The 22,358-nt window shown below is 38.4% G+C and overlaps 1 protein-coding gene across 4 annotated transcripts in view; it reads right to left on the reverse strand.

Moving 5' to 3' along the window:
• Positions 1–22,358, reverse strand: part of LOC148845850 (vacuolar protein sorting-associated protein, putative (DUF1162)) — a 167,027-nt gene that overhangs the window by 39,814 nt on the left and 104,855 nt on the right. For all 4 annotated transcript variants that reach the window (XR_016102214.1, XM_088954901.1, XM_088954902.1 and 1 more), the window contains 10 exons: positions 19,916–21,495; positions 18,615–19,804; positions 17,274–17,399; positions 17,042–17,197; positions 3,670–4,287; positions 3,526–3,597; positions 2,996–3,463; positions 2,667–2,853; positions 1,827–2,580; positions 1,538–1,654 (listed from right to left, as the gene is read on the reverse strand). Coding sequence is in view for 3 of the 4 variants with exons in the window: in XM_088954901.1 (XP_088811027.1) it covers positions 1,538–1,654; positions 1,827–2,580; positions 2,667–2,853; positions 2,996–3,463; positions 3,526–3,597; positions 3,670–4,287; positions 17,042–17,197; positions 17,274–17,399; positions 18,615–19,804; positions 19,916–21,495 (5,268 nt within the window). In the remaining variant the exon portion in view is untranslated. The remainder of the gene's footprint in view (positions 1–1,537; positions 1,655–1,826; positions 2,581–2,666; positions 2,854–2,995; positions 3,464–3,525; positions 3,598–3,669; positions 4,288–17,041; positions 17,198–17,273; positions 17,400–18,614; positions 19,805–19,915; positions 21,496–22,358) is intronic.

Consider the following 22,358-nt stretch of genomic DNA (forward strand, 5'->3'; position numbering starts at 1 on the left):
AGAATCTTTTTTTTTTTCAAATATCCCCAATATTTTGCTGATATGTCAGCGGTATTTCAGATTTCATTGATAGACTATATTTTTAAAATATACAATTTTAGAATATTATTAATAACTTTTCAATATTTCATTAAGACCATCATAGTTTTTAAACAGATTTCCTAAAAGAACCAATAGGGAATTGGTGATTAGATAATTAGCTTACTACTTTGATATGATTCACTTACTAAGTCACTATAAACCAAAAGAAAAAGAAAAACACCCATAACTACAAAAGAATATTCTCAATCTAATCAAAACATATAATAACAATAAGGACAAATGTTAAAATGGCAAATAATTGATATATAGAAGATGGCTAAAGACCAAAAAGAAGACAAAAATAAATATACCTATTACAGTCTCTTAGTTTTTCCCATTTGAATTTTTATAGTTCTTCGCTACGGTTTTGAGCCTTAAAAGTGCAATTATATTCCCTCTAATAATCTCTTGAAGGTTTATTAATTCTATGTTTCTAGAAAACTTTATTGATTTCTTAGATTTTTCAAATATCTTAGTGAAATCAGTGAAATATATCCAAAATTTCTCCAACTCTACATGGCGAATTTTTCATTGATATCGAAATCACAAACAATGATTCATAGTGATAACTGATGAATGATGATTACGTGTTCAAGAAGTTAATGTTACTTATGATTTAACAAAAAAAGGTTATGGCACGCAGTACTTCAGTTACACATTGATTTCAAGATCCTTTTCCAGCTACATGCCAAGCATCTAGTCTACAGTCCAAGTGTGTTGAAGTACCTATGGGAACTTCTATTTTTGTCATTGAGGCATATCAACTTTTCATCCTTGAGTTCTTCAAAACTTCAGGACGAGTTATTCTAAACCAGGGGAGAATGATGCAGGATCTGAAGAATCAAAATTGGAAATTTCTGAAATTTTACAATTCTCTGTGGGGTCCAATTATAGGGTTTGATTTGTCTAGTTATAATTTATGTTTTAAGTTTTAGAGTCATTGAATAAGTAGTTTAAGTGTTATTAAATCTTCTTTGAATTGAAATAGGATAATGGCAATTCAGTATGAGTCCTACTAAGGCTAGGATTCTTATGAGTTTAGTTTTGAGTCCTAGGATTCTTATGAATCAAGAAGAAAGGAACTGCTCCCAAATATATTCTTCCCTTTTCTTGATTCTTGTTCCTCTTTTCTTCTCTAATCTCTACTCTTTCTTTGTATTTTTAACTCCTTTAAATCGGTAACTCAATGTTATCAACAAAAAAGCCCTGGAAAGTCGATTAGAGCTTGTAATTTTACATAAACAACCAAAAGATAAAGTACAGAAAAGTATACATGAGGGGGGAAGAAGAGAAAAGAAGAAAATCAATGAAAGGGAACAAGATTTACTTCCCTAGTTAGAAGGGAGGAATGATCTAAGGCAATGTAGGTCATTAAGATAAGTTATGAAATCCAATAAAGATAAGAAATAGAAATAGATAATTTTACAAGAAAAAAAATGAAATATCTCATTAATACCTTGTTGTATCAGCCCAATGAAGATGAGAATGTTGTCCAGTGACCAGGAGGGAAACAAGATCAGTTCCTTTCTGCTTGAAAGAAATGTTCTTTTGACATGCATTACTAATCACATATCTGCAGAGATTAAAAATCAGTAAATTTCATAAGTTAGTACCTAAATTATAATGCTTAAAAAAACAGAATACAGTATTTATTAGACTGGTCTCAAGTGACTAGCTTCTTGGCAAACATAATCCTGTATTAGCATATTACAATATTATGATTTGCAAATAACGACTCAAATTACCTTGGTTGGAAAGTGATGGCTCTAGTACTTGCAGACACTGGTCCAGCAACTGGACCTGATGTCACAGATATTATGAATGCTCCAGTTGTAGATGGCTGAGGAACTAGCACACTAGTAGAACCACTTGGGACAAGAAAAAACGGACTAGACCAAGAAGAACTTTGGGTATTTTCATTAATAGATTCAGGAAAGCATGTACTGAGTCTAACCATAAGTTCACTTGCTGCAGTACTGGGGTGAGGAGAATACATGCATGCCTGAATCTTTCTACTGGTGTTTTCACGACCAGAACTATGCACACTAAGCTCACTAGTTGTATCAAGTATGTTCTTTAAGCTATTTGGAGCTGCTTCTCGAGCAAGCAAATCATGGTTTTCAATATGCTGATGAGAAGTAATAGGAGAATGCCACGGTATGAAATCTTTGCATGGAAACCTGTTATACTGTCTCAATGAGATGGCATTATTTTTAAAAAGAGAATTGTTCAAATTGCCAATGGTTGGTGATGTAGCATATGAATCCTGCTCAGAAGATACAAAGCCTATGCCTTGTTTCCTAGCTAGAAGTTGTTCTTGATCAATGAAATAGTAACAGGATGGAATATTCAGGATATTTCCTTTCATTTCATTTGCAGAATCTGTAACAATAAGTGGCAGGCCAGTAAAATTATACAGCAAAAATGGAACAGAGATGCAAATTTCCCGAGCACCAGAGCATGCATCCATCACCTTCTCTACCATAACATATATAACACCTGGAGAGATGCAACAAGGAGATTAGAAAGCAACTGTACAGAGTAAACAATGGGGCTCATCCAAACCAACCAAGAACATGAACTACCATTAGATAGACTAGGGTAGAAGGCTAATGTTTCAGACGATGATAACTTGTTTTCATTGAACTTAGCCAGCTCTGTAAACTTTTCTGCTCGTGGGAACTTTGAAGTAGCTGACATGAATCCATCCATATGGAAAACTATTCCAAGATCATGGGTAGAGTCAACATGAAAAAGAGAGACAGTCTTGACCTGAAGAAACAAGATTAAGTTGTAATCACATTCTCTTTGGTTGCACACCAAAGTCAATACAGTATATGCAAAGAAAAAATAAATATATGGCTACCAAAACTGATAGCAAATCATGTTAGTATGAACTAAGCTCATTACGAACCTCTGAAAGTAATGCTGTACGGGCAACTCCACCACTTTCTATTGTCATGGATAATGCCCTGGGTAAATAATTTTTCACCAATAATGGTGCAGTTAAGGTCACTTGGTGAAGAAATCGTTTCTCAGACTTATGTGGATGATTTACTGTTTGACCTCCACTTTTAACTGGTTGCCTCCCAGAAGCCTCTTTGAAATGAAGTAATGGACCCTTCTTTGTCTCAATGGATGAAGTAAGACTGACATCTTGGATTGATAAGCAACAGCGGAATGGATCACTACTAGGATGAGATGGATAGCAGACAAAAGACCTCAAATACCCAAGTCTATTTTCTTGTGAAAGAATATCTGACAGCTGGTGTGCTTCACTCCACAGGTAACCATTCCCAACTGGACGCCACCTGATGCGACCAGATTCAGCTAAATGCAAAGGAAGTGCAAACTGTTGACCAGGATAGATTGGATCCAGGACCTGAAAAGCCACATAGTCAAAAGAAATAACCAAATGTTTATGACAAGATGAAAAGAGCATACCTTGGGAGAAACACCAAATGGAATATCAAACCGTAGCTCCAGTGGCATAGTTGTTGCATTTGAAAGTTCAACCTGAATCCAACAACAGTTAACAAACAATAATATAAAAGTAACATTAGTAGAAAATCCTGAGTACAGACATACCGTTGAGTACAAACGTACTAACTTGCTATAGCGCTGTATTGAAACATCAAACACCACAGGAACAAGAAATCCAGTGGTAGGATCTATTCTATTTTTCTCTTCAACCTTTCTACTGTAAATTGAAGCACCTTCACTTTTGTTTATCTCTATTTTGTCTGAAGCATTACAAAAATCTACTTCAAAGTATCTGAGTCCAACAATGTCCATTGAAATAGGTGGAGAAGGACGTGATGTCCCATGAAGTTGAATGGAAATCAAGTGATGCAACACCCCAGTTGATTTTTTTTCACCTAACCTGTCAGAAGAATGGCCTGGCCCATCCCCAAATATCTGCTCCTCAGGACTTTCATCAATATAAATAGGAACAGAAGTTCCTGGTTGAACAATGTTTCTTTCTTCCTTTGGCAGAACATCAAAATCAGTTTCAGTAACACTCCCAAAATAGACTTGGAAAGATAAAGGCAAGGAAGTCTCATTTTGAAGCACATAGGGGGCATATTTTCTTGTATATACATTGTCAATTGTTTGATGTTCTAAGAAACCCTGTCCTTCAGAATAATCATTTGGCCCAGCTTGATTCCAAGCATCCTCAATCATCTCCTTTCCCCTGCAAAAAACCTTTAAAAAAAGAGAACTAAATAATAGGAAGCAGTGGTAATTTGGGCAAATATTAATAATTTTATGACATAGACAACCTACAATTGAACATAATCTTCAGGCAACAAGGTATAAATTCCGATGAATTGAGGACATTATGAATTCTACTTGCTTCACCAATTTAGGGTTCCTAGTCTCATAAGAAGTTCTTCGAATAAGGAAGGATGCCTCATGTTTGGGTGTATACAAGTATGAAATGAAATGTGATCCGGAAGAAAGAAGTTGGAAGCAACAAGTATGTAACAAAATGGTAAGTTATGTTTATTTACCTCGATAAGGAAGGTTTGGGTGAATGTGGCCATGACTTAATAGGGAAAGAGAAGACGAGGCAGTGGCACATGGCAGATGCCAGAGGAAGGATAAGGGTTAGAGGAGAAAGCATATGTAAGTTTCTACATGACTACATGGCAGATGGAAGGAACAGAAAATGTTACCATCATTCAGGTCAATTATCCCGAGTTTTTTTTTGAGGGACGCAAACAACTATTTCTGATCTCTAATCTCCTTCACGTCATCAAGTAATATAGCTTCCACTGGATAATTTCTTTATATGCAAATTTCTTGACTAAGTGCATCTATCCTCTTGAAACCTCTCTCGCTTGGGTGGTGATTCTAGGATTTCATGCTCTTACATGTCCATCTCATGGAAGTGGGTTGGAGTGAAAGGATAAAAGGACAAAGAGGATATTTCCTGACCTACGACTCATTTCTTAATATCTAACCTTCTACTCACAAACTCAGGGTGGCCTTGGCACTTCCTGTAAGAAATTTCCCTAGACACATTCCTTTAATGTGTCTAGGTAAACCAGAACAATCACCATTGGTCGGGGATTTCTAACCAACATGCAAAATCCCAAATCAATCTCATCAATGGACTTAAAAATTTTCTGAAATAGAACAATCACCAGTTACACCCAAGCATCCATAATGTGAAAACAAATCACATAATGGTTATTATGCATCATTGTGTAGCAAGTTGGAAAAGCTAATAAGAGACTTCCTTTGGGAGCCAGAGGAGGAGAAAAAGGACCATAGGGTTGGGTGGGAGGTGGTGTGTAGGAGTAAGTAGGATGGAGATCTAGGAAGTAAGAGAAACTTGGCTCTACTAGGGAAATGGTTGTGGAGATTTTCATTGGAAAAGGAAAAACTGTGGGCTAAGATAATATTGAAGGGAAGGGTGATCCATCATATGGATGGCCGAACCATGCAGGGAGGTTGGGCGAAATTTCAAAAATTGCTTTCACCCTTCCGGAATCCTATTCCCAGCTTTAGAAAAATTGCATTTTTCAATGATCGTTCTTGAAACAAACTAGACCAAATTTGAAACCAAGATTAGGGAGAGGAATACCTGATACGGAATCCACGCAAAAATCTCTTCCCAATGTAGGCGTTCACGCCCAAAGAGGGTACCAAATCCTTCCTCCACTGAAGATGACACAACTTAGGGTGAGACAGGATCAACAAGGGGATTCTTCAGCAAGAATTATGTAGGGATGTGAACACAACTTTTTGATTGTTTCTTCCACCAAGAAACAATATCAAGATCTAATCTTGATCACTCCAAGAGGTGGAGATCGAACAGGGTAGGGCGGCAAGAACAGAGAGAGAGAGAGAACTGAATGCAAAAATGTCAGTCAAACTGTGTGTGTTTTTCCAGTTAGCCCTCCTCCTTTTATATAAAACTTAAAGAGTTAATCTCCTAATCTGATTAGGAGTTTCTTGATCCAAATCTTTATTTGGATCTAGACTCTTTAAGGGATAAGGCTTATCCCTCATCTTATCTGCAAATCAGGATCAACTTCTCCTAATCCAAATCTTTATTTGGATCTGGGCTCTTTAAGTGGATAAGAGTTATCCTCTTATCCTTATCTGTTGATCCATACCCAGATATGCCCCCTATTTAATTAATCAAATTAACCCAATTTGAAATGGGCTCTAGGCCCATTAAGCTTTCAAGCTCACTTCCTTTAATGCAGGCTAGCTTGGCTCTCTTTGTATGGCGTGGGACCCTATCATTGATCTCCACATAAGCCACATGGGTTCAACCTAGCCAAAGTTACAAAGCCTGGCCGAATTCACTGCTGAATACAGTGAACCCCTGAGCCAATAAGTATGGGCTCTTAATGGAACCAACATTTACACTAAATGGTCCTTGGGTCCAGCCATCTTATGAAGGCCCAAGGACGGTGGGCAGATGTGAGATTAGCCCATTAGGTTTATTATCCCTAAATGATCTTACACTTAACCTCTCAGCCCATAAGATCAAACACTACCCGACAAGAGCGGACCTCTCCCTCGGCTACAAGGTATAGTGTTGCACTCTCTTCTCACATGGATCCCGGGAATTAAAACCTTTTTGCAAACATTTTGTGAAACCATAATATATATGTATATCTCTATATAAATATATTTTGCAAAACAAATCTCAACAAGTATGAAATCAACTACCGGTAGTTAAGGTTTCCATTAGAGAGAGTGCATTCCCCGATCATTCACTTTGTCCGACAAAGGGGCTGATCCTGTCACTATGATCACCCACTCAGGTGAATTCTCGGACTGCCCCAACATACCCAAGTTTTGACCCCCTCTAAGGATCTCATTGATTGGCATATCAAAGATAGCCCAATCCGACACCTAGTGCAGTACCATAATCGAGTCTAGGGGTCAGGTGTAACTTTCCAGTTTTGCCCATTTGTCTCCAAGGTCCAGGGCATAACTAGAAAAAGGTCAGGTTTAGAGTTTCAAGAAAACCCACACTACATGTGTTTCAGGACTCACCCTGGCAGTTGAGACAAGCCACCCCAACCCACTTGGTAGCACATCAGTGTCAGCCTTGGCAGGATAAACCTCCCCAGGTCTATCCAACGACTGTGAAGATTTTAAACTAATATGAGTCTCATAAGTGTCTAGTTTAAGGGTATTACACAGAAACACATCATATAACATGAATCAAATATGTACTTTTATTCATCTACAATACATGTCATAATGTACATCAAGCTGATTGGAGCTAAGGGTATACACTGCCTAACAAATATGTAGTATTCACGGGCTTGTAGAGAATAGATGGGACTCTGAGATTCTAGCTAGGACTACAAGGGCACCACCTTGGAAAGTAATCCAAGCTATTCTGCCTTTATTTTCTCCTTGGATTAGGTATGATTTGCACTCGGGTAATCTCATTAAATTTTGGAAACATGTTTGGTTGGGGATTCTCCTTTGGAAGACCAATTTCCGGCCCTCTTAGCTATCTCCACCTTCAAAAGTGAACTAGTTGCCACCTTTCTTGTACCCTTGAACTCAACCTCTAGGTTTGGATGGAACTTGGGATTGAGAAGTGCTCTCAGGGACACAAAATTGGATAGTATCTTAACTCTCATGTCTATTCTTGATGGGGTTTTCTCATTAAGTTTTGGGAACATGTTTGGTTGGGGATTATCCTTTGGAAGACCAATTTCCAACCCTCTTTGCTATCTCCACCTTTAAAACTGAACTAGTTGCCACCTTCCTTGTACCCTTGAACTCAACCTCTGGATTTGGATGGAACTTGGTATTGAGAAGAGCTCTCAAGGACACAGAATTGGATAGTACCTTAACTCTCATGTCCATTCTTGATGGGGTTTTCTTGGAGCCTACAAAAACAAATAGCAGAATTTGGACTCTTTCTCCTTTAGGTTCCTTTACTTGTACTTCTTTAAAGCCCTAATACAATTGGCTGTTCCTATTGGCTTATCATTCCCTACCAAAGAAGTGTGGTGTCAATCCATCCCTCCAAAGGTTGGGAGTTTCTGTTGGGAAGCTTTCCTGGAAAGAGTCAACACAGGTGATTTGATTCAAAGAAAAAGACCCAATAGATGTTTATCTCCTCACTGGTGTGTTCTTTGTAAAGTTGCTGGTGAGTCTAGTTATAACTTACTAATATCCTGTCTTTTTGCAAAAAATATTTGGGAACGGTTTGCTTCTTTGTTTGGGTGCAGGTGGACTTCCCCGATGAATGTGCAAAGCTTGTTTACTTCCTCTTCTTTCAACTGCCCAACAAAAAGGTCAAGGATCATGTGGAAATGTGTTAGAGCTGTTGTTTGCTGGACTATATGGGGAGAAAGAAACTCAAGGATTTTTTTTTTGGAAAAGGAGACTAGTCTAGAAACCATGCTAGAAGTGATCCATATAAGGGTAAAACATTGGTTGAAATCATTTGATTTGTTAACAGATGATCTGTTAAGAAAATGGAAAGAAATTGCAAGTTCAGCCTCAGTTAAGAAGACCTCGAATCCCAACTGGAAACCTCCACCTCTTGGATTTATCAAACTAAATTTTGATGGCAGCAATATGGGAAATCCAGGGCCTTTGGGTATTGAAGGGGTGCTAAGAGATGAGAAAGGGAATGTAATAGCTATGTTCTTTGGCCCAATTGGAGTGGGAGACTCTTTGAGAGCTGAGGTGTTAGCAGCTTTGGAAGGGTTACAAAGGGATAAGGACCCGAATGTCAAGAAACTGATTATAGAAGGAGATTCTGAGACTGTAGTGAGCTGGCTAAAAGAAGTGTAGAAGATACCTCTAAGCTTTGGAGCTACAACAATGAAAAGATAAAATTCAAATGGCTGACCAAGGACATGGAAGTTCAGTGTATTTGGGTAAAGAGAAATGCAAATTCCCTTGCTGATGGATTAGCTAGGCAAGGGGTGAAAAGGGATTATGGTTTCTGGGTGTTAGAATGTTAGAGTGATGTTCGGCTGATAAGAGTTCTTATTAGCCCATTCTTATGTTTAACTTATCTTGTAACTGGGCTTGTGTTAATGGGTCTGGGCCTAATCCTGTTTAATGATTTAAGTCATCTGGGTGTCCCATCACTAATCAGGGGCATCCCAGTAATTTCTTGTACCTTGTACCATATTCATCTATAAATAAAGGACTGGTCGACTAGATAGAACAGTTCGACATTCTCTTCAGTTCTGTGGTTCCTTCTCTTCCTTGCTACTTCGAGTATAGCTCTTCAGATTACGTGGTATCAGAGCATTAGCTCCTTCCTGGTTTTAGCAGGCGCACTCTTTTCTCTTGCTGTCTTTTCATCTTCTCTCTCCCTTTTCTGGGTTGATGCAGTGAAGACCTAGGAGTGTAAGAGAGTAAAGCAAGTTCGAACCTAGGGTTTCTCTTGGTTGTAGGACTCAAGGGAAGTAAGACCCAGAAGTAGATGTCCTACTAGATTATCTCCAGCAAAGAGTAGCTATTGGGCTACTAAGAGAGGTCTGTATAGGACAGACCTAGTTGAGGACTGATTTCAGCAGTCCTAGCACTAGCCGAAAGGGGGAGAGCTTCCTCTACAGTTGCAGCTTCGTGCTCCAGCAAGACTTGCGCAGAAGAAGTGGTCAAGACTTAGCCTTCTCTACAGTTGCAGCTTCGTGCCCCAGCAAGACTTGGGCAAAACTGTGGTAACTTCAGTTACAGATTCTCTTCAGGTCGGTTATCAGTCCTACTTGTAAACTTTAGTTACTGCACTGCACAGTTACTTCAGGTTGCAGAACAAGCCCTAACTGAAGTAACTTCAGTTACTAGCACTGTGAACTGGTTCAGTTACTTCGACCAGTCCTAAACAGCACTGCACAGTACCCGAACTGTGAACACTTCTACCAGCACTGTGAACACTGTGACCACTTCGGCCAGGCCTAAACAGAACCACCTACAGCATTGTGAACAACTCTTGGACTGAAGTCAGGATGTCCTCACTATCCGGTGAAGTTTCCTCTAGAGATAACAGACCTGTTACAAGGTCCTCAAACCTGGAAAACCCTAATCTGCACAGCTTGCAGATTACAAGTGTGCTGCTAGATGAGTATAACTTCAAAGAGTGGTCTGTCTCAGCAATGCTGTTCATTACCTCTCGTGACCTCACAGGCTATTTGGATGGAGACAAGAAACAACCAGAAATTGGCAGTCCTGAATACACCGTGTGGCGCAAGGAAAATGCCACAGTCATGTCTTGGTTGCTGGCCTCTATGACTCCTAGGGTGGCCAGAACTGTTCATCACTTCCCCACAGCTGCTAAAATTTGGGAGAAAGTATCTAAGACATATGGCCAGAAAAAGAACAATGCTAGAATCTACAGGCTGAACCAAGACATTGCAGCTCTAAGGCAAGGAGACATGTCCGTGGCAACCTACTTTGCAACACTGGAAGGCCTCTGGGAAGAGCTTAACCACCATTTGATTTTGGATTGGGAAAATGCTAATGATAAGGGGAGGCATGATAAGCAGATTGAGGAGGGCAGAGCCTTCAAGTTTCTGGCGGGTCTTGACCCTGTATATGAAGGTATAAGGTCACAGATTCTAGGGAGAGATGAATTACCTGAGCTTCACCATGTCTACTACCTAGTGAGGAATGAAGAAGTAAGGAGAAAGGAGATGCAAGTTGACTTCCAGACACAGTCAACAGAACTACCTGGAGAACATTCAGCCTTAGTTCCACTAAGGGGAATAGATTTTCAGACAAGAAGTCCCTCAAGTGTACACACTGTGGTGGTGAGAAACACACAAAGGAGAAATGTTGGGTCCTGTACTCTCATCTGAAGCCAGCTGCTCTGAGAAAGGACAAAAGGCAACATAAGGGCCACACAGCAAGTGGGAATCCTGCCACCAACAACAGTAGTGACAACTCACAGAGTATTCAGACAGTGTCATCTTCCACCGCAAGGCAGGCTGCCGACTCCTCTGGACCAAATACTTTGGGCTTCACAGCTAGTGAGGTAGAGGTTCTCAGTCGGGCATTAGCCCGTCTGAAGAACAATTCTTTAGCTTCCACCTCTCTTGCCAAATCAGGTACAACATCTGCATTTAGTGCATCTAGTTCCATTAATTCTACCTCTTGGGTGATTGATTCCGGAGCCACTGACCATATGACACATATGTCCTCCTTATTCTCCACATATCATCTGTTGTCTGGCCAGGATAAGATGAGAGTAGCTGATGGGTCCCTCTCCACCATCTCTGGAAAGGGGGTGGTTGACCTAAGCAAGGATCTCTCTCTTAAATCAGTCCTACATGTTCCTAGTCTTACCTCAAATCTGTTGTCTGTTTCAAAACTTACAAATAACTTGAACTGCAGTATAACTTTCTTTCCTTCTCATTGTGTCTTCCAGGACAGATTGACGAGGAGAACGATTGGGAGTGGTCATGAGTATGGGGGCCTCTACTATTTTGATGAAGATGTTAGCTCAGCCTTGCAAGCTTCTACTACTAGTCCGGAAAGTGTGGAGTCAATAGCTAGGCTGCACTTGTGGCATGCTAGGCTAGGTCATTTGTCTTTTTCTTCCTTAGCAATGTTGTTTCCCAAATTATGTAAGGGCATTCCGAGTCAGAGTTTAATTTGTGATATGTGTCAAATGTCAAAACAATGTAGATCAATGTATCCAATTTCTAGTAATGAAATTCAAGCCCCTTTTGATTTGGTTCATTCTGATGTTTGGGGTCCTTCACCCATTGTTTCCATTGATGGCTTCCGTTACTTTATCAGTTTTATTGACCATTATTCTCGGTGCACTTGGATTTATCTGTTGAAAGGACGTGAAGAAGTTCCCCGGATAACTATGATGTTTTGCAAGATGGTTGAAACACAATTTGATACAAAGATCAAGCAATTCTATTAAGACAATGCAGCTGAATACTTTGAAAGATCCCTGAACTCATTCATGGAAGATGTAGGCATGTTACATCAATCATCATGTGCTTACACCCCTCAGCAAAATGGGGTTGCTGAGCGCAAGAACAGGCATCTATTGGAGACAGCTCGAGCCCTTCTTTTCCAGCACAATGTGCCCAAGCAATATTGGTCTCAAGCTGTTCTTACTGCATCTTACCTGATAAATCGGATGCCATCTAAGGGACTGGGTATGAAGACCCCTTTCTCTGTTTTGTGTCCCACTCTTCCAGAATTTCCTCTTCCCCCGCGGGTTTTTGGTTGTACATGCTTCATACATGTGAAAGATCCAAAGAAGACCAAGCTGGATCCTAAGGCTACAAAGGGAATATTTTTGGGGTACTCTCCTACGCAGAAGGGGTATAAGTGTTATGATCCTGTCTCCAAGAAAAAATATGTCACTAGGGATGTAGTCTTTTTTGAGTCTCAACCCTATTTCCAGTCTTCTCAGAATCCTCTTCAGGGGGAGAGTAGTGGGTTGGAAGAGGATTCTCATTTTCCCTTCTTTTTTGTTCCCATTTCATCACCTTCCACTACTACTAGCTGTAACATTCCAGGTCAACCTAGTGAGACTTCCACTGTGCAAGTTGCTTCTCCAGATTCAGCTGATGCTCCTGAAGGTTCCAGTAAACAAGAAAAAGAGATACTTACATACAGTAGAAGGAAGAAGCCCCCTCAACCTCATGATTGCAACCAGTTGAACTCAGATCAATCTGTCTCTGCAATCCAAGGTAATTCTGATTCACTCAATTCAGATTTGGATCTTCCTATTGCTCTCTGTAAGCCTGTTCGTTCTTGTACCACTCGGCATCCCATAGCCGATTATGTTTCTTACTCACACTTATCCCCTGCCTATCATTCCTTTGTGTCTGCTCTTTCCTCTGTGTGTGTCCCTTCCAGGTATTCAGAGGCGGCATCTGATCCAAGGTGGAAAGAAGCCATGAATGAGGAGATGAAAGCCCTAATGAAAGCAAGGACATGGGAATTGGTGGACCTGCCAGAAGGGAAAGGCACTGTTGGGTGCAAGTGGGTATTCACAGTAAAGCACAGGGAAGATGGGTCAATTGAGAGGTACAAGGCCAGACTTGTAGCAAAGGGATTTACACAAAAGGAAGGAATTGACTACAAGGAAACCTTTGCCCCAGTAGCAAAGCTCAACACAATCAGGGTTCTACTGTCACTAGCAGCAAATTTCTCTTGGGAACTTCATCAGCTGGATGTGAAGAATGTCTTCCTAAATGGTGATCTTCATGAAGAGGTATTCATGGAACCCCCACCTGGATATGATGTTGGAAAGAAGGTATGTAAACTAAGGAAAGCATTATATGGTTTGAAGCAATCTCCCCGGGCATGGTTTGAGAGACTTTGTTTGGCCATGAAGAAAGTAGGGTACACTCAGAGCAGTGCAGATCATACATTGTTTACAAGGAGACAGGATGACAAACTTACAACACTCATTGTGTATGTGGATGATATGGTGATTACTGGAAATGATGTGAAAGAGATGAAGAGGCTGAAGGAGTTCTTAGCTTCAGAATTTGAGATCAAAGACCTGGGAAATCTGAGATACTTTCTTGGAATTGAAGTTGCTAGATCAAGAGAAGGAATCTACATATGTCAAAGAAAGTATGTGCCAGATCTCCTAGAAGAAACATGCATGATGGGGTGCAGGCCAGCTGACACTCCAATAGAACCAAGCCATGGATTACAAGAATCAATGGGTGAGGAATACTGTGATAAGGAAAGGTACCAAAAATTGGTAGGAAAACTGATATACTTATCCCTTACTCGGCCAGATATTGCCTATGCAGTGCATGTTGTCAGTCAATTCATGCACTCACCAAAGGCCCCTCATATGAGAGCAGTGGAAAGAATCCTCAGATACTTGAAAACTTGCCCAGGGAAAGGAATTCTATTCAGAAAAAAACAACAGACTTGAAATTGAAGCCTACATTGATGCTGATTGGGCTGGGTCCGTTGGAGACAGAAAATCAACCTCAGGTTACTGTACATTCTTGGGAGGAAACCTAGTCACATGGCGTAGTAAGAAGCAGAATGTTGTGGCTAGATCAAGTGTAGAAGCAGAATACCAGGCTATGGCACACGGGGTTGTTGAACTCTTATGACTCAGGACTCTCCTTAATGAGCTTGGTATCAAGACTGAGGGTCCTCTCAAGCTGTATTGTCATAATAAAGCTGCTATCAACATTGCCAACAATCCTGTGCAGCATGACAGGACAAAACATATTGAAATTGATCGACACTTTGTCAGAGAGAGAATTATTTCAGGAGAACTTTGTGTGCCTTATACTCCATCAAAGATGCAGATTGCAGATGTATTAACTAAAGGGCTAGCATCAACGAAGTTCAGGGACATACTTGGCAAGCTAAACATGATTGATATTCATGCTTAGCTTGAGGGGGAGTGTTAGAATGTTAGAGTGATGTTCGGCTGATAAGAGTTCTTATTAGCCCATTCTTATGTTTAACTTATCTTGTAACTGGGCTTGTGCTAATGGGCCTGGGCCTAATCCTGTTTAATGATTTAAGTCATCTGGGTGTCCCATCACTAATCAGGGGCATCCCAGTAATTTCTTGTACCTTGTACCATATTCATCTATAAATAAAGGATTGATCGACTAGATAGAACAATTCGACATTCTCTTCAGTTCTGTGGTTCTCTTCTCTTCCTTGCTACTTCGAGTATAGCTCTTCAGATTACACTGGGCTCAGTAGTAATTGTTCTTTCCTTTTTGGGTGCCTTCCCACTTTCTTGGGTAGTTAATATACTTTATCTCCTCTACTTTGTAAGCTTAATCCTATTTAATGAAATCTGTTGTTATTGATCAATATATATATACATATATATGCATCATTTGTGCATTGATCCTTGTTCCATGTATTTTACTAATATTCTATGGATTATTCTATAATTAAACAAGTAATAATCGAGCACAGAAAAAGTAGGAGAAAATTACGTGAAAATCATTTAAATTAATTTAATTTTTAATATTAAATCTCATTTAATTGCTCCACCATTATGGTCCAGTTTTGGATTGGATAACCATTGGATCCCATTGATTTCATGATTGTAGTTCCACCTAATATAGGGCAACGTTGAGTTGCAAAGCCAAATCATCACCATTTAGTTCTCTTGAACCCATTTGCTGAGAGAGGCATCGGTAGATTTCTTTCTCTCACCTACATACCCCAATTTTCCACTTCCTCCAAATGCCATCATTGTGGACTGGGCCCACTCCAAGTAATTCCCACCATCAAGCTTTACTATTGTATACGGCGGGTTACATAAATAATATATAAATATATTTTACAAATACTATATTATATATTTTATACTATTGTATACAGTGGTGGATAGATGGCTAGCTCCTTAATTTTTAAAACAATGACCAGGGTTCAAGCCTCTCAACTCATGTTTTTAAACCAATTACCATTTTGAAGTTTCTATTCATGTGGTGACCCAAGCAATTTTATATGCTGAGAGTGTAAGGGCATTTATGTATGCTTGTGTTTGGTGCCTATTCAAGGGCCCCTTTGTAATTTTGCTCAAGAGGATAAATGAAAAGTCTCTTGGTGTGAACAGTAAACACCAAGCATTCTTGACACAACTTCTTCACCTTACTAAAACTTTTAACTTTATAAAATTGGGACCGATTCACCAATTGGCTAAATCGGCCAGTCATCCAGTTTTGGCTGGTTTCTCATGAATTACAATTTTCAGGGTATGACCAAACCAGCTAGGGGCCTGGGTCATGGTTCGTTCAATAGGTCTGGCCAGCCAGTCTGATCCAATTTTCTAATCGATGAGAAAAACTGACCAGAAAATACTAGGAGAAAAATCTGATTTTCTTTTGATTCTCTCACACTTGGTGGAATCTAGACATGAGCTTTTAAAGTTCAGGTCGTTTTTATATGAGAAAGAAGATCAAGGGGTCATTTGGGCAAGGAAATCTGATCTGATTGGTAGACTAGGGCATCTTCCAGTCCCTATTTTAATGCTATTAAAGCTTTTTTTTTTGGATTTTCTCTTTTATTTTCTCTTTGGAAGGACTCCATGAAAAGATTTATATTTTCCCTCCTTGTCTTGTGGGTTATGCTCCCTATCATCTGAACTAGTTCATATCTTCAAGCAGATTCTGTTTTTTGTGTTGCATATCAGCTATTTCATTAATTGTCTTAAAGGTGCTGCTGGTCATTTAGTCAAGTTTGGTGTTTTCTTTTGAAAAGTTAGAACTACATCTAAGTTTTTACAGTCTTTGTTTTAAGGTTACATTGTAGAGAGATACAGAGTGAAGCTTATGATTGTCGAAAATCGATTAGAGTATGAAGGAAATAGATTTAACAGAAGCAGTAGGATTGGATATATTTAGGGATGTCAATGGGTCCAACCTGTCCCACCAATGGTACATCAACACCTGATTGATGGTTCAGGTCTGGCATAGGTCAGGCACAACCTGAACCCAACTCTAACCTGTTAGGATTGGGACAATGTGGGTTTATCACTTAACCCAACCCATTGACATCCCTATAGGCATTATCAAGAAGTAGACAAACCAGCTCAGTATGGAGAGATTATTCCAGATTCAGATTGAAACAATCTTATGAGATGATTAATGAAATGATTGAACATAAAGGCATACATTCCACTTAAGTATCTTAAACCTCATGGAAAGAGATGCAGAGAGAACCAATTTTGTTGTCTTCTTATCTCAATCTTTCCCAAATAATAAAATAATTAAATAGAGAATATGATTCAAATATAATTATCATCAGACCTTATCAACTAGGAAGCTACAGTAATCCGAAAGGTTAATAAATGAGAATTGTAATCTTTCATTACTACTTCAAGGACAGCTAGTTCTAATAACTGATTCACAAACTTATAGTGAACATTAAGAATATTTAAAGCATACGAGAAAAGAGATTCATAACATAATGATTTATATATCGTTATATAACACTGGTATCTGCTAGTGTGTCTGTGCAAGTATATAGTATGTTGTACCTCAAAAAGGGATTCCGTAAAATTCAAATTAAGTTGTGCCAAAGACTTCATTTGGATATCTGTAATGAAAGAGGTGTTCATAAGAGCACTTTTTTCAACTTTTCTCATGATGCTTAACTGAAAATTCCATGGTTCCATGAATGGCTCCCACATAACCTAAAAAGTAGCGGGTTGACGTTAGAAACTAGTTCACTTGAAGTAGAAAAACTATATTGACCAAACACAAATGTACCTTTTGAATGTTGTTGTAGTTCACTACAAGGTCGCTTGAAAGTACAGCCATAAAATTGTTTTGAGTTATGTTAGCATGCAAATGCATGCTCCTTATGACAATCACCAAGAGTGGTGCATTACAACTCTGGCAAATGAACAGAGAGAAAAAATAGATAAATTAGTAAAGAAATAAAAATAGAAGCATAACAAACATATATAGCCAACTCCCAACTGTTAAAACTTATGGTAAGAAAAAAGGCAGTACAACCAACTCCCAGCTTTGATTCTATCTACTTCAATTAGAGTGGAAATCCAACAAAAGTTATAGTTTCAGAATAAGCAAGCTCCTAATGCCACTAGAATTTCCCTCTTTAAGAAAAATTGATCCTGCTTATGTTCTTAAAATCATTTTAAGACATTATCTAGTCAATAATTTGCAAGTTGAAAAATTTTTCTACTCCCACATAACCTAAAAGTTGTTAATTCTCTAAAGGAAAATCTAAATTGTAATGTAACCTTCTCTCCAAACTATCGTGTCTTTCAAGAATGAGCAATAGGAGGATGATAAGAAATGGCTGTAAAGTTAATGGAGTTTATCTTCTAGACTAGTTATCCTAGAAATCCCTGACAAGTTCATCTTAGAGTCTTGGCGATCCTTTTCTATTGTGTGAAATATATCCTTATCAGTTTTACCATGGTCATGCTTCCTTTTTGTAGTTCAAAACATTGTAGAGATGCTTATCAAGTAACAAAAGCTGTATTCTACCATCTAGTGTTTTTCATTCTTTTTATGCTTTCTCAGTTTTTTATCAGGTTTTGTATACCATACAGATCTGGTCTATAGAGTTAAAGTCCACATTATACAATGACTAGGCTAATAAGTAAAATAAGACCCTAATTGTCTTCCTTCTCAGCAACAATATCATTATGGTCTCTTCTAAACAAGTAAGAGCAGAAAGACTATCAACCTAAGAAGTTCATTAGAATGGGTAAAGAATGATATGAAGAGTAGTTAAAAAGCAGCAATTAACTCAGAAGGTACCCAAGGACTATTCTGCATCAAAGCTAGAGAGAAAACAATAACAACTATGGGAATCTTAATCTACACCAATTATAATAAGCATTGCACTGATTAAAAAGTAAACTGCAAGAATGAAATGAAAACCAACTAGATGGACAAAGTAGATTTAGAAAACAAGAATAAAATATTTATATTGCTACACTTATCCCTATTTGATCCCTCAAAGTTTCACTGGGGAGGGTGTCAAAACATGTAAATGTTATGTAGTGCTGTAAGAATGACTAAACACTGTATAAGTTACAGATGCAATTTTGTAGATGGTCATGAAAGACAACATACCCTTCCATCAGTCAGAAGAAGAGAGGCCTTCCTAAGATGCATGTCAAGAACAAAATTACCAAATGAAAATTCAGAAGTGCGTCCATCAGAAATTTTAAATTCAATATCATGGCAGAAGTAGAACATTTGATATGATAACCACACAACTAGACTTTCCATTTGAACCTCAAAGTTGGCATGCATAATGCCTGGCTGCATATAATTTATTTCTGCTGCCACATTAACTTGGCATAACTGGAAGAGAGATGAAGAGAAAACTTCTTTTCTCTCCATTGTCTCAAGAATTCCATTCATCTTATCCACATTAAAGTCCAATTTTACATGTCCACCACTTATAACAAATTGGCTCTTTCTACTGTGCAGAGTAACTGCTAGATATTTACAATATCCTGCTTGAAATGATGTTCTTTCTCCAGGTATATTAGAAGACAAGGTTCGATAAATCTCCTGTTGGACTTCAGGTTTCTCAGATCTACTCGGTACCTTTTCCTTGACCCATAGAGGAAAATGAATTGATAAGCCCATGTTCACAGATTTCACAATAAGATCAATAGGATCCCGCAGCATGGTTAGTGTTTCATTTTGTACTAATTCCGAAGAGTCTAAATTTAGATTCTCTGATGATTTCATCAAGTTTGAAGCTCCAGTATGGTGTGAAGCTAATGAACAGAGAAAGGTAGTGACTTCACTCCAATCTGATGAGTGTAACCAAATGTCAAGAGAAGGCAGACCAACTACAAGCACATTTTCACCTTGGTCAGAGTTGGAGAAATGGATGTCAAGACCAGAATAAAATGAACCAGATGAAGTGCATTTCACTAAGATAACAGAACTATGGAATGAGTAGAGTATAAGATCAGAGAAATCAATATCAAAGGACAAGGGAACCCCATTTCTAAATGAGGCAGAGAATGTTAGTTGCGTATCTGCTTTGGCAACCAGCTCTGACGAGAAAGAGTCCCGACCCCTAGAGCGACATAATTGTACTGATAGTGAATTGATACAACATCGAATATCCACGAATGTCACACTTGAACGGTCAATTATAACTGCACTCTGCTCTTTTAAACTCTTCTTGGTCTGCAAAAACTGCAATACACTATACGTGAAACATTCAGACTCTGTACCAACTGCAGATATCTGATTTGTCATGTTTAGAAGTGCTTCGATTCCATAGAACAAGTAACAATCTGCCACCAGAAAACACAAAAAAATATGTATATATTTTCAAATGAAACTATCACATAAAAAATAATTGAGACAATGATATTTACTGAGACATTTTCAAAATAAAATCCCACCTTCAGCAATAAGTTGACAACTGTGAATCTTGGTCATTACACATACTGGAGCAGCACATTGCTCAGGTGATGTTGTACTTAGACAAGGTATTCTAATCCACAAATCACCATCAAGTGATTTAATTAGGAGACATTTTCTTAGGTTTCCATCTTCACAAAGTTCTGGAGAAATATGCCGTTCATCCTCAATTAGTAGCAGTGATAAAGATAAATCCTGTCCAAATGCATTAAGAAGATGGACTCTCTCTGCAATTTTCTCTGTAGAAGCCAAACACCCTTGAGGAATATTCTTAATACCATCTTCAGAACTGCTCCTTGGGATAAAAGTGCAGTACAGCTGTTGAAGTTCAAGTTGTAGAGAGTGGTGAACATTACTTTCCAAAGGTAAAATTAATGTGGAGCCAAGTATTTCAAACTTGCATATCATTCTACAAATGTTGCTTTCTATTTTGAAGTTGACATTTTCAGTGGCACCCCTTGTATTTCCAGCTGAACTCCAGTCAGGCAAAGAAAAGTAACCAATTAACATGGCCAGAAATTCAGACATTAAAACACAGCATACATGCTGAATGCTGATGCTTATTTCAATATCAGACAAAGCTCTGGCATTGACTTTTTTTAAACGAATATTAAGAACAGATGAAATATTTGGCAATGATGAATCCCACACAACCTCACGGAAATTTTGGTTACACCAGGATGAAGAAAGAACTAAACCCTCCACAGAACATAATATATCCCAACAATCAATCCCATGAAAAAAAAGTAAAGATTTAGAGACAGGCAATGTAATAGTACATAGGATACAAGAAGAATCGTGAAAGTGTACCCTGATTCCATTAAGTTCCAAATCAACAGCAAACAAACCAGTACCACTAGAAATCCCAGATGTGATAATTTCATGACCAATGGAAGGATACACAACTTTTGGTATGAGACAAATTTTAGACTTCTTTCTCATTCTGAACTTTGGTCGTCTGACATATTTTTTCTCTCTCACAATGCCACAAACTCGAGACATCTCTGTGTTGCAGAGAGGATCAGAATTTCTAACTGTTACAAATGGAAAATGATCCAAAGGAATGCCTGGAGATGCCGCAGGTTCAGATTCACAGAAATTTGAAAATCCAAACCTCTGGAGTTCAAAGACAGACATTAGGAGGCCATCTTTAACTTCCTGATAGGGGCCAAAGGAGTTTTGTCCAGAAGAACCAGATGAAGTACCATATTCAGATAATCTATCACAAAATGCAAGCAGCGGCCCAAAAATATTAGGATAGCAGTGTAGATCAACATCACTGAAGCATATTGTCAACCTGTGATAAACCGTGCCCAAACTTCTTTGAGCTTCATAATGTAAAAGAAAACATTTATTGGATAAGACATCTTGCTCACAAAGAATACCACTTGCATTGCTATGTGTAACATCCATGTCATTGTAATGCGCTTGGTTGGCAGAAGATGTATTCCTGGACGAGCACAAAATCTGACTACTGCCCTCACTGTTTATTGCAGATGTAATGATGTTAAGTGTTTTCATAAAGACAGTGCACTCTTCAATAAAATGTTCAACAACACACCTGTAATTTCCATTCAAATTTAGATGCATTATTAATTTATACGACAAACCCAAATTGCTACATGTGTAAGAGCCACATATATTTGTCTGCACTCTGCAGTAAAGTTAAGTTCTGCATTGAAAGAAAATTACAAGGGAATAGATTGCCAGATGATTGGTAGAATACTATAAACAACTACATAGTCAATAATACTTTTGTCTCTCTTAAACCATAAAAAGATGTCAGCAGCCAAAACCAAAAGAGCAAAAAGCATCTTGACTAGATAAATAATCAAAGGGTTTCTATTGATGGCGAAATTGTTAGGTTGTCTTGCTTTGTATTTGTATCAATTCAACAGTTTCAGGCTACAATGTACTAAATCCATCTAATTTCTTTTTAATCCATCAGCACAACTTCTTGTAATTGCTGTGTCAACTTGAAGTCTTAAACCACAGAGGCACACAGCCAAACATCATTCAAATACATAATGTTTGTTCTCCCCACCCAGTAAGCCCCCTTCAAAAAAATAATAAAGAAAATCTAAAAAAAAGAGTAGATAGGGATACAATAACACATATGTTAAAAAGCACTCTACCAAATGATGGTTCCAGCATTCCTTGGTAGGCATGGACAGTATACAGACCTAACCTTTGCCATTTCAATTTGCATGAAGTGTTGTTGTCAGACTCAAACAAGCATTCTCACAATGTCAGGTTGAGACTTCACTATTGTTCTAAGAAATGGCCTAAAATGTGCAGATATGAATACCAAAAAGTGCATGCAAGAATGTAAAAAGGGTAAAATATTAATTTCCTAAGATCGTGGACACTGATATGGATACAAACCATTCAATAGATTTAGAGCATAATTATATATATAGTTTT

Source organism: Nelumbo lutea, chromosome 7, assembly GCF_056320005.1.
Source record: "Nelumbo lutea isolate HS-2025 chromosome 7, American lotus-T2T, whole genome shotgun sequence".
Classification (NCBI taxonomy): Eukaryota; Viridiplantae; Streptophyta; class Magnoliopsida; order Proteales; family Nelumbonaceae; genus Nelumbo; species Nelumbo lutea.